Here is a 12828-nt window from a genome sequence, read left to right on the forward strand (position 1 = left end):
CCAAAGTATAGTACAACTATTGATAATCTCCTACCTCTTTTGTCTGTAACTCAGTATTATTTGTCTATTTGTTTTCCTGAGAAACTATCTTGTAGATAACGATATGTGAAACAATAACCATTGATAATTTCCCACCACTTTGTCTATAATTTGGTAAGCCCCCCCTATTATTATGTTATCCTTCTTTTACTCTTCAAAATTTAAAAAAAAAAAAAAGATAGTCTTAAAATATTCCTCAAGGAATACTTGCTTGCTTTTGTAAGACACATTATAGAATGCAATTAGTTATTGTTTTAGGCCTGAATTTGTTGATGGGCATTACCCTCATAAACCTTTACTTACTCATATTTGGAAAAAAATACTCAAAATTAAACTTTTGCTTTTGTAGTAAATATAGGTTTTTTTTTTTTTTTTTGGGTGGTTGTAGGCTTTGAACTTAGGGCCTCTGCACTGAGCTAAATCCTCATCTTTTTTTTTTTTTTTTAAATTTTGATTTTCGGATGAGATCTTGCTAAATTGCTAAATTACCCAGGCTGGAATCAAATTTGTGATCTTCCTCCCTCAGCCTCCTAGACTGCTGGGATTGATTACAGTTTTGTACCATAATGCCTAGCTCATATATATACAATTTTGCAATCAAAATACCAAAATACGAAAAAAAAATCAGTGACTCTTAAATCTGTCATCAGAGCCAATCACAGTCTGAAGAGTCACTGATCTTTTTCTTTTTTTGAAATGTTGTTTGTTTGGAGAAGATTTAAATTTAAAATTCCTTTTTTTTGGTCTTTTTGAGACAGGGTTTCACTATGCAGTTCCCAATTTAAAATTCCTTTTTTTTGGTCTTTTTGAGACAGGGTTTTACTATGCAGTTCAGGCTGGCCTTGAGCTCACGTTGTAGCCCAGGCTGGCCTCAAACTCTCAATGATCCTCCTGCCTCAGCCTCCTGAGTGCTGGGATTACAGGCGTGCACCAACACGCCCAGCTAAAATTCCTCTTGTAGTAAGGAAGATTCCTAAACTTGCAGCCATTTGTTGAGTACTTGCCATAAAATAGGTAGTTTAAATGTACTCAACAAATCTCATAACATTTGAATCATGATGATTGTACATTCCTCATTTCAGTAAATTGGCTTAGTTAATTAAACAGCTAATAGTGGCAGTTTTAGTGCTTAAACCTGATTTTAGTTCATACTCATGTCCTTTTCCAATATTCATCTGTTTTCATATTAAACTATGGTAAATGAATGTAAACTTTGCACTATAAATTTAGATTTCTTGTGTACACACTTGGTGATATTTAAGCAACATAACTTTGTTTCTGTTTTGAAAGAGGAGGTCAACAGCCAAAGACCATGGATTTTTGAGTTTTTGTGTTTTTTGTTTTTTTTTTTTCCTTTTAATTTTTGGGTAGTTCTGGGGATTGAATCCAGGGCTTTGTGTATGTTAGGTAAACTGTACCACTGAGCTACATCTTTAGCCCTTTCTGTCTTTATTTTGAGACAATCTCACTTGATTCTTCTGGGAAGATACCCAGAAGGAGAATAGCTGAGTCAAACGAGACTTCCAATCCTAGTTTTCTGAGGCATCTCCATACTGATTTCCACAGTGGTTATACCAGTCTACAGTCCCACCAACAGTGGAGAAGAGTTCTTTATTCCCTACATCCCCTCCAGCATTTGTTTCTGGTTGATTTCTTGATAATAACCATTCTTTCCAGGGTGAGATGGAATTTCATTGTTTTAATTTGCATCTCTTGAATGACCAGTGATGTTGAACATTTTTTCATATATTGCTGTTTGTATTTCTTCATCTGAAAATATGTATTCATCTCTGTTGCCCAATTTTGTATTGGGTCTTTAAATTGGGAGGTCTGATTTTTTTTTTTTTTTTTTTTTTTGAGTTCTTTATACGTTCTTGATTGTAAACTTTTGTCTGAGGAACATCTGGCAAACATTTTTTCCTACATTGTGGCTTGTCTCTTCACTTGGTAGATTCTTTTGCTGTGTAAAAGCTTTTTAATAGGATGAGGTCCCAGTTGTTGATTCTTCATGATAGTTCTTGTGTGATCAGGGTTTTATTCATAAAGTCTTTGCCTATACCAATGTCTTTAAGAGTTTTACCTATTTTATCTTCCAGGAGATTTAATGTTTTTTTGTTTTTTTTTTTTGGTACTAGGAATTGAACTCAGGACCTTGTGCTTGCTAGGCTGGTGCTTGTGCCACTGAGCTGTATCCCTGGCGAGATTCAATGTTTCTGTGTTAATATTTAGATCTTTGATCTATTTCAAATTTATTTAGTGCATGGTGAAAGATACAGGTCCAGTTTCAATCTTCCACATGTGCAGAGCCAGTTTTTCGAGCACCATTTATTAAAGAGGCTGAGAATATTTTGTAATGTGCTTAATGTATTCTTTGTTTTTGTTTTTCTTCCAGTACCAGGAATTGAACTCATGACTTTGTGCTTGCGAGGCAGGTGCTGTGCCGCTGAGCTAAATCCCCAGCCCCTAATGTATTCTTAATATATTTTGTAATGTGCTTAATTTAGGCAGGTGGTTTGGGGAGTATGTTTGTGTATTTGTAGGTTTTAGGAGCCTGCTTGCAATTGATTTTTTTTGCTTTTGAATTGAATCTAATTGAGAAATCTAAACATATTGAGGTTGTGTCTAGCAGTGATTTAAATTCTTCTACGTACAGATAATTTTGCTAGTTAGATCTGGTTTCTAAGAACTTTGCTTAGGAATGATGGCCAAATCTAAGCACTGTGCTGACTTGTCATTAGGACCATGTATTTCATTAGTGGGATTAACACCGTTCTCTGTATCTCCTCAGACCTTCTGTGTAAGTGTTAATCTGTAAGACCAGAGACATGAGTTGGTGCATTTAGGACTAGATTGCGGGCCTGTGGACCTAGTTACTTGATTCCATAATCAGGGTTCTTTGTGAACCTCTGAGGAACTTTAGGGTAAATAGAGAAGTCCTTCTTTTCCTCAGGGAATAGCAAACTTCTGGAATTATATTAAATAGTTTAAAAGCTAAAAATATAAAAAAGATTTAAGAATTATAGCAAGTAACTAAGGTGACAGTAGTGATGTTAGAGTTCCATCCCATGTCACGATGGCTCAGTAGTTAGCTTTCTATAATGTATATTTTGCCTCTGTAGCCCCAGCATTGAGCTGGATGGACTCTAGAGATTTGTGAGTGATAGCTCACATGTATGGAGCTTGTATTTAAGTACTATGCAGAATCTTTACGTGTACTCTCATTTAATCATTTTAATAACCCTAGAAGATAGGTGCTGTTATTGATTCCAATTTACAGCATATTGAGTCAGTCTCTATTGGATCATATGGACTTGGAGTGGAAGAGGGATAAACCTCTAAAGAAAAATTAAGGTGCAGTTAGCAGAGGAGGGAGTGGCTACCAGGCAGATGAAATCAGTAGATGTCTACGTTTACTTTTCGTAGAATTTTCTTTGTTTTTGAGTCACCTATTCTCTGTTTGTGTTTGATCTAGTTGCTTGGAGTTTGGAATATTGGTTTTTAGAAGGCACATTGGCGTTGTCCTCTTTTGATACCTTTGATAGAGTCCTTTCATATAATGTCCAGAATTTGAGGCTCAGAATAGGAAATGACTTGCCTCAGGTGATAGAACTAAAAGTGACTTGAGTTAGAACCTAGGACGGGTCTAACTTTCCATTATATAGTACTTCCTGCTTTCCTGTGCTTTTATCTTTTTTTTTTTTTTTTTTTTGTAATGGGAATTGAACTCAGGACCTTGCGCTTGCCAGGCAGGCGCTTGTGCCGCTGAGCTATATCCCTGGCCCTTGGAAAAGCTTTGTTTTTATTCTCTTTTTAGGTCAGTATATACTGTATTAATGTTTTGCATATTCTCAGTTTTACTTCTGGCAGGATGCTCAGTGTTCAACCCATATGTAAAGGTGAGCTATTTCCTCAGTGTGCAGAAACAAATTTCTGTTAGTTGTAAGCCATCTTGTTCATGGTATTTTGCTACAGTATCCTAACTAGAAAAAGACACCTGGCATCTCTCTGTGATTATTCTGATTCCCATTGCTTGTATGTAGAGAGGTTTTAGAGCCACTGTGAGATGAGCCTTAGGCTTCTCAATCAATTTCAGCAGCTTTCGAACTCTGGTGTTTTAGATTCAGTCTCCTCATTTAGACATCCTTCCACACAATGGCCAGACTAGACTTGAATCTTCTGATTCTATGCCTTTCTTTTGCCTAGGCTGTGATCTAGAGGCAAGGTGTGTCTTTTAACTCATCTTACATCTTAGTATCTTTCATAGTGCATCAACAGTTGTTCTAAGCATAGAAGCAGTTCCATAGATGGCAAGACCTAGTCCTTACCTCTGAAGCTCAGTGGAGGAGGCAGGTATTTAAATCATTTATCATTTGGTAAGTACTGGAGAGGCCTTTTGCTTTGCATGTTTCATAGTGGTGGTTAATAATTGAGCTGGACCTTGAAGGATTAATAGTTTTTCTAACCAAGTAGAGGAAGAGAAGGAAATAGGAAGGCAAGAAAACGTGTATTTTGGCGAGTGTTGTTACCAGCACAGCCCAGGATTGCAAAGGACTTTAAGAACTATGTGATTAGATTCCCGGTAGCGGAAAACAAAACAAAACAAAACAAAACAAAACAAAAAAAAAAAACGAAAGAAAGAAAGAATTATGGAATCCTCTTCTACTTGAATCCCAGTTGAGGCTCTCATACCCAGCTAGTCCTAGTTGTGTCCCTCTTCCCCTTCCATCTGCTGCTGCTCTTCCTCCTCCTTCTTCTTCCTCCTCCTTCTTTCTTCTCCTCCTCCTCTTATCAACATCTGCAGTGTTGGGGATTGAACCTAGGGCCTCACATGTGCTTAACCACTGAGCTACATCCCTAGTTCTTTTTTTTAATTTTATTTTGTGGCAGGGTCTCATTAAGTTGAGGCTGATGGCAGATTTGTGATGCTCCTGTCTTAATCTCCTGAGTAGCTGGGATTACAGATGTGCACCACTGTGCCAGTCCTGTTGTATTGTTGAATTTATCATTCCTATTCAACAGTTTGTTTTTATTAAATAGCTACCTATGTGCTAGGCACATGAGATGTAAAAGAGTACAGTGTGAACAAGACAGGTCAAGTGTATACCCTTGTGGAAAAGTCAGACACTGACCACATAATTCTATGTTGATGAGGGCTATGAACAAAAAGACATAGGTGTTACAGATAATTTTAACTGTGATGTTGGTCTTGTGTGTGAGAGAAGAGTGAAGGAGGCCAGAGAAAGCTTTTTTGAGGAAATATGTAAACTGAAAATGAGTAGAAAACAGATAGGAGAAAGTAGATAGTCATTCTAGGAAAAAATAACTTCGATCAGCTGTGTAGAGAAGACTTACTTTGTTTGCCATTCATTTTGATTGATTTTTCTTTCTAGTGTGATACCTATGTATCACAGACAAATATAGCTTAGGCCTTTTGGATATAAAATGTGCTTTTGAGAGTCTATTCCAACATGAATAGCATTTAAAAATTATTTTTAATGCTGAAGATTGAATTCAGGGCCTTGTGTGTGCTAGCATGTTCTGTACCATTGAGCTACAGTTGCAGTCTGAATAGTATATTGATTAATAGAAAATTGCTTCTGTTTGTGTGGGGGCAAAAATTTCAGCCCTTATGAAAATTTTAAATAAAATTTCCTTGTTTAATATGTAAGATTTTGTTTATTTTGCTTTTTTTGTGGGACTACAAGATGACAGATATTAAAGAATTGTAATCTTCTTCCCCTGAGAGGCTTTTGTTTTTGGTGTAATGGCACTGGGATCAAACCCAGGCACTTACACATGCATACAAGCACTCTACCATTGAGCCATGTTCTCATCTCTTCCTGTCAGTTTTTAATGTAACTGACATTGGTGTGCTTACTCTTTTTTCTTTCCTTTTTTTTTGTCTTTTTGAGTCAGGATCTTGCTATGCAGTTCAGGCTGGCTTTGAGCTCACTTTGTACCCCAGGTGGGTCTCGAACTCGCAATGATCCTCCTGCCTCAACCTCCTGAGTGTTGGGATTATAGGTGTGTGCCACCACGCCCAGCTGGCATGCTTACTTTTTCGTTTTTTTTCCTGGTACCAGGAATCAAACACGACCTTGCGCTTGCCAGGCAGGGGCTGTGCTGCTGAGCTAAATCCCCAGCCCCAGCATGCTTACTCTTCTTAATTGTGTTATTGCTTGAGTTCCCACTCTGTGCTAAGCATTTTATATTGGTATCTCCTTTAATCTTCATTACTACTCTGTAGTAACTGCTACTATCTCTATTTTAATATAGTAAGGTGATGAAATGGAAAGTCAGAGGGGTATATAGTAGCTAATTATTAGAGGTAGGATTCAAACCCAAATTGACTTTTTTTTTTGGAGTCAAAATCTCATTCTGTGTCTCAGGCTGGCCTTGGATTTACTGTGTAATACAGGCTGGCTTTAAACTTAAAGATGATCGTCCGACCTCACCCTCGCCAGTGCTGGGATTGTAAATATGTGTTATCAGACCTAGTTCCCCAAATTGCTAAGTCTGAATTTTTTCCCCATTGTATGATACGTGGCCAGTCATACTTGGAATTAGCTTGGAGTAATTTACAAATCATAATCTTTTTTTCTATTATTTTCTTTTTAGGTTTCTGTCAGGATGAATTGACAGAGCTCGATCCAGGCACTAGTAAGTTCTGAATGTTCCCCACTGTTTGTTGGTAAGAAACAAATGTGTGTGTATGATTTTAAATGTGTAACTTAAGATGTTATTGAAAGCTTTATGTAATTGACTCAGATTTTATTTCACTTTATAAGAATGGTATTCTGCTTTTTATAATATGCTTTCTTTTTCTTTTCCCAATATTGCTCAGTGGCCAGGATTGAATTCATTTATAGAAAGTGGGTGTGCTAAAAATTTCTCTTTTGTACTGGTCTTGCTCTGGCCTCCATCCTCCTATGAAACTAGCAGCAACAGCAAAGATTGTAGTCTCACAGCCACTTTCTAAAGTATTGGCTAGTTTTGACAGTTTATTTCAAAGAACGATTATCCTTTCTTATAAATTTATAATTAATAAGCATTGATAACCATTTAATTTGTGAAGCATTCAAATCTATACTCTTACAAGTCAAGGTAGAATAGTGACCATTTCAAGGTCTAGTTAAATGATGATGCTTTTCAGGACTGGAATTTAACATAGTACCAAAGCTTATTCTCCCTTTATATACTTAGTAGCAACTGAAAATTAATCATGGCATTTGCTGCAGTATGCTTCTGATAGTCACATAAAAGTTGTTGAATTATTCTGCTTACTGGGCTAAGTAACCTTAGGTCATTTAATATTTATGTATAGAATCTCTATGATGATGTACAGACCTCTCCATTCCATGTGAGTGGGCATAGTTTTATGTATCAGTGTAGAATGGAAGTTACCAAAAAAATCATCTTTTAAGAAAAAAGTTATACTTTAGTGGGTTGGGATGTAGCTCAGGGTAAAAGCACTTGCCTATCACACACAAGATCCTGGGTTGAATCCCCAGCATCACCAAAGGAAAAAAAATGTATGTAGTGTATATGATAGTATTCTCAGTAATTCCTATATTTTTATCTTTGTGAAGTTAATATTATTTTTATCCTCTAAAGAAATACATAAAGTTTTGATGATTATAATAATAAACAGACAAAAAGTAAAAATTTAAAATCTCAGTGTACAAATCTTGGGGTTCTTTTTTTTTGAGACAGGGCTTGCTGTGTAGGCCAGGCTGATCTTGAACTCACTATGTAGCCCAGGCTGGCCTCAAACTTGTAGCAGTCCTCCTGCCTCAGCCTCCCAAGTGCTGAAATTACGGGCATGTGCTTCCCCATGTGGCAAATCTTGAAGTTCAAATGGACACATTTAGCACTATCAGGTTATAGGAATTCTGAGAACTGAGAATGGGATGTGTGTGTTGTATTAAATTGAATCTGGTTTTTGGTACTACAAATTCTGTGTGTTCTGCCCAGAAAGGAATAATATGTTGTATGTTACCTTGTGGCATTTGCACATCAGATTGAGAATAATAGGAATTTTTCTTTATTATATCTTTGGAATTTGGAGGCCCCAGTGTTCTCTCTTCCTCCCAAATTCCTGGTAGGGGAAGCCTGCTCATACCTGCTTACTCTGTAACAGGACATACCTTTCCTGTTAATTTCCAGTTGTGTTTGGCAGTGGTTGCAGATAGCAGATTTGGAAAAACAGGTGGGATATGTTGGAACTTTCTTAAGCAAAGATGACTTTTGTCCAATTCAGATGGCCTTTTTCACCTTTTTCTGTTATAGCAGATGGGCAGCTATGCTTAGAATATGGGCAGCTATTCACACTCTGGCTGCCTTCCTATGATTCTTGGGCTTCTGGAGTCCAATGTTATGGCACAGGTTCAGGCTAAGTTCATTTCTACAAGAAGTGCCCCATACCATGCCCATTAGCATAAGCTAAGGGCAGCCAAAGGTCAAGAGAAGTTCAAAACAGCATAACCTTTCTGTGTTTCTGTTTCCAAATAACCCTAGTCTGCCCTGCTCCCTGAATTTTTCCCTCAGCCATCATGTTTACCGTGTAGTTGTAAAACTCAGTAGAACAAGGACTGACTTGATACAAGGGAAGTTAGAGAATAGATGTCATTGTTGCTTAAAACAGGAGAAATAATTGATTTATGTTTGGGGGCCAATGAAGCTATAAAACAGGAACAGTAAAGGGACCTGTGACTTCAGGATGACTCTTGCTCTGATTTCTATCCCACAGACAAGGGGCTCCCCAATAAAGGCTGTCAGCTTTCTAGGCTAAATTATTAATTCCTTTCGTGGCTCTCAGGGATTGTAAACAGCACATAATACAGGGAAACAATTGGTACTGTTCAGTTATTGGGCAGATAGAAGGTCAAAGGGTAGATGGTTAGATTAGCAACAGCTGTTCTTCCCCCTCAGTCAAACTTTTGTCTCTTGTCTATTTCAGCTGTTATTTTTGAATTTTTGGCCTAGATATAATAAAATTTATGTCTTGTAATATCCTAAAATAACTGCATTGAACATAAACATAGACCAAAATTGAAAACACTCAGTTCCATTTCCACTTCCATTTCCAAAGTTGAAGATAAACATTCTTTTTGCATGTGCTGTGTTGTCTGATGTTCAGAGGCTACCATCCCAAGGAAGGGAATTACTTGAAGTTAGATCAGAAGCTTTTTAGCTGTTGTTCCCAAACCCCAACTAGTTGAGGGTTCTGGTAGAGCTTAATTAAAACAAGTTGCATTTGTTTAACCTAGTAGTAGAATAATGGATGTTCATTGTGGAAAACACTGAAAGACAAATACAAGCAACCCTAATTGCACCACTTAGAAATAACCATTGTATCTCATTTGACAACAAGCTCTTCCTGTTTGTGTCTGAGCTCATCTTTTACATAGTTAGGAATCATGTTTAACCATTCTCCTATTCTTGGGCGTTTAGTTTGTTTCTACATTCTAAATAATGTCCACAGGGAACATGTTTGCTTACAAATTTTTTATCTGCATTTCAAATGAGTGCTTTAGTTTTTTACGTAGGCAAAAACTTCTGAATTTAGAGCATGGATTCTGGCTCATTATTGTTTGGGCTCAACTTAGGTTCAATATTTATGAACTCTGTGAGCTTGGTTATTTATTCTTTTTATGTCTCAGGTTTCTCATCCATAAAATGGGGATAATTATTCTTATTTTGTGAGGGCTGCTTTAAGGAATAAATAAACTAATATTTAAAGGGTTTAGAATAAAATAATGCTTATCAAAGGGCACCCCTCTCCTTTCTTTTTGATGCAGTGGGGATTGAGCCCAGGGCCTTCATACAAAGTTTCTAAATTATCCAGCTTAGGTCAAACTTGCACTTTTCCTGGTTTTATCCTCCCAGAGTGCTGGAATTACAGGCATGTGCTCCTACACCCTGTTTAAACTCTATTAAGTGTGTGCTCTTTTAACCTATGTAGTGGAATGTTGAAATTCTCAGGTTTGTGCTAATGGGGTATTGTAACTGCATTTTATTAGCGACATGAAGAAGAATCATTCCAGATGTTAGCAAACATAAGTTACTGCTTCAAGTACAGTTCATTCACAGGAATGAAGCTCATGTTCTGATGACCATTTTGGTTAAGACTTTTCTTTACCATCTGGTTAACTGTTAGAGGGTTTATCCCTCTTCCCCCAACAGCAGCTGCTAACCCATTTATTTGACCTTTTAGGAAGCTCAAGACAATAGCTCTGTGCTTTGTCAAAATAAATACACAGATTATATACTTTCTTTTTTGGATAATAGCAAAGTTTAGTAGAAAAGATTCTGAGAGAGACCTGGAAGTTTAGTCGCTGGCCTCTTTTGCCCTACTGGTAAATTTTCACCAAGCAGGAATCTATGGGTGATGGCAAGATAAAAAAGAGCTTATGTTAGGACAGTGTGTCACCATTAGCTTGCACTGGCTTTACATTAGCTGTCAGGTATCTCTAGGACTCAGTCTTCTGGGGCCACTCTTCTACCCATACACCCATGTACAGATGTATAGTTGCCTTAGGCTCTGTCAGAAATTCTAGTATTCTATCCTGTGTCCTAATGGTTGTAGTTATCACACTATATGTTGCAGCTTTTGGTTTCAGAAAGTATTCATGTAGGCCCAAGAACATTATTATGTGCATAGGATGAATTTAAGAGGGAATGTTAGAGATTGAGAATGAAAAGGGAATTGCCATTTCCTTATGTGCCATGCACTTTTCATATGTTCAGCAGTTGTGAGAAGAGTTGCATCATTTATGAAATACCTAATTTCAAGTTTGAATCTGTAGAGTGGCTTTTACCACATTATAGTAATGATACTGGTATTTATTTTGTAATGCACCAAATGGTTCACATGCATTTTAAAATTGACTATCCCTGTTTTACAAATGAGAACTGTGAGGTTTGAAGGATTGAATAACCACCACAAAGTCGTAGTGAAATATGATCTCAGAGTCCCTGTTTAATCTGTTCCCTTTTGTGGCTCTCTTGATTGTGAAGTCTCAGGTGCTAACAATGGAGGGAGAGTTTAAGGCATTATAATCATTTATAGCATAGATAGTGGGGCTTTTTATGCACAAAAGAATGAAGGCTGTTTTTAAGTGTCATTTGGGTGTCTTTTGCATATATTGGGAGGATTTTGGAGAAAAATGGAATAGGTTTCCAAAGAGATTGCTTCTCAGATTCAAGATTATTCTGTCAGTTATTAGGCAGGTTCTTTTTTGAAGTGCATTAAGATAAATTGACAAATCTGTGGTTTTTCCTCCTCACGTTCCCCTTTTCCCCACAACATTCTGTTCCTGATTTAGGTATTTTGTGTTCATAACAGTTCTAGAAGCCTGCTTCCCAAGCTTCAGCTGAATCTGCTAGATCACTGCTAGATCACGTCTCCTGAGTGTGGCCTTTACTGGGGAGTTCCCTTCTGATAAGGATTCTTTTGAACAGGGTGAGGGTGGTATGAGGTCCAGAGCTTAAGCTGAATTCTCATCGCCTTGACCTCTGCCCCTGTTTCCCAGCTTCTACTGACTTGTAGGGACTCTCTGTGGAGCCAGACGTTTAGGACTTGTTTACAGTTGATGAAAAGATAGTTGCATTCAAAGGTCCTTGGATAGCCATAGATGTTACCACTATCTCTGGTGGGTGCAGGGAATGCTTGAACATCTAAGTCTGGAGATGTGTAATGGGTGACTAAGGAAAGAAAAACTCTGAGAGCAGATAGGTTGTAGCAGTTGTTCTTTTGTGGGAGCAGTATTGTAACATTTTTTTAAGATCAGAGAAAGATTCTTAAAACGTTTATTTTATTTCATTTTTAAGAAAAGCTGAAAATGGTTGCTTAAATTCAGTACATGATAATAGTGAGTAAGTGGAATTCTCTTCATTTTGGATGTCTCAGCAAAGAGAAGATTTTGTGTAAATAATATCAGTAGTGGATAAGTCACCCTTTCCCAAGGTATGCATAATTTTAGAAAGGAGACAGTCTTCTGGTCCTCTAGCTATGCTGAGAGTATAACACCTCAATCCCAAATAAGTCTTTCTCTTTTCTTTTTTTTGTGAGGCAGTGTTTCATTATGTAGTCCAGACTGCTAATGTGTTTGTTTTTGTAGATTTAGCAGTTTAAAATTTTTTAAATATAAAATTAAAAATTACAGATTTAATAGTTTATAGATGTAGGAATTTATCCTAAAGAAATGATGATTATGCAAAATATGTAGTCTTAGGTACTCCTTTCAGCCTTTGTAGTAGTGAAAGAATTGGAAACACCTCAGAAGATTAATAGAGGACTAATTAAGTGAATTGTGGTCATTCATTCAGTAGAATGAATACTACAGATGTGTTAAGGAGAAGGCACATTTTCATCTGGGAGAAGATACCTGAACTGTTAATAGTGGTATCTTTGGAAAAAATGAAGTTACAGAATAACTCATATCTCTATGATTTAATTTTCTTATAAGGACTGTTCACTATTAAGAAAAAAGATAAATATTAAAAAAAATCTGATTCTCATTTCAGCTACTGTTTCCAAGGCTGTTCTGCCAGATTGAGCTGCTCAGGCCCTAGCTTGCCTCTTAGACTCAGAGCACAGGTTTTGCATTCAGAATTCTCCCTTGAATTGCTCTAAAGAAGGGACATTAGTGTCTTCAAGTAGCAGCATAAAGTAGCAGCATTCTGTTCTTTAAGAACAGAATAAAAGCCTATAGTAGCATTTTTAGGCTTCTCCTTGCAGCTCTATTACCGTTCCCTAATCAGACTGTCAGAATTGGCCTCCTTTTC

General features: G+C 37.1%; 1 protein-coding gene across 1 annotated transcript in view; it reads left to right on the forward strand.

The window, feature by feature from the left end:
- The window catches only part of Nr6a1 (nuclear receptor subfamily 6, group A, member 1), a 198910-nt gene that overhangs the window by 30479 nt on the left and 155603 nt on the right, over positions 1-12828 (forward strand). The window contains exon 2 of the mRNA XM_005382484.1: positions 6658-6699. Within this exon, the coding sequence (XP_005382541.1) occupies positions 6658-6699 (42 nt within the window). The remainder of the gene's footprint in view (positions 1-6657; positions 6700-12828) is intronic.

The sequence above is a fragment of the Chinchilla lanigera genome, unplaced genomic scaffold (assembly GCF_000276665.1).
Source record: "Chinchilla lanigera isolate Chin_1 unplaced genomic scaffold, ChiLan1.0 scaffold00018, whole genome shotgun sequence".
NCBI lineage: Eukaryota > Metazoa > Chordata > Mammalia > Rodentia > Chinchillidae > Chinchilla > Chinchilla lanigera.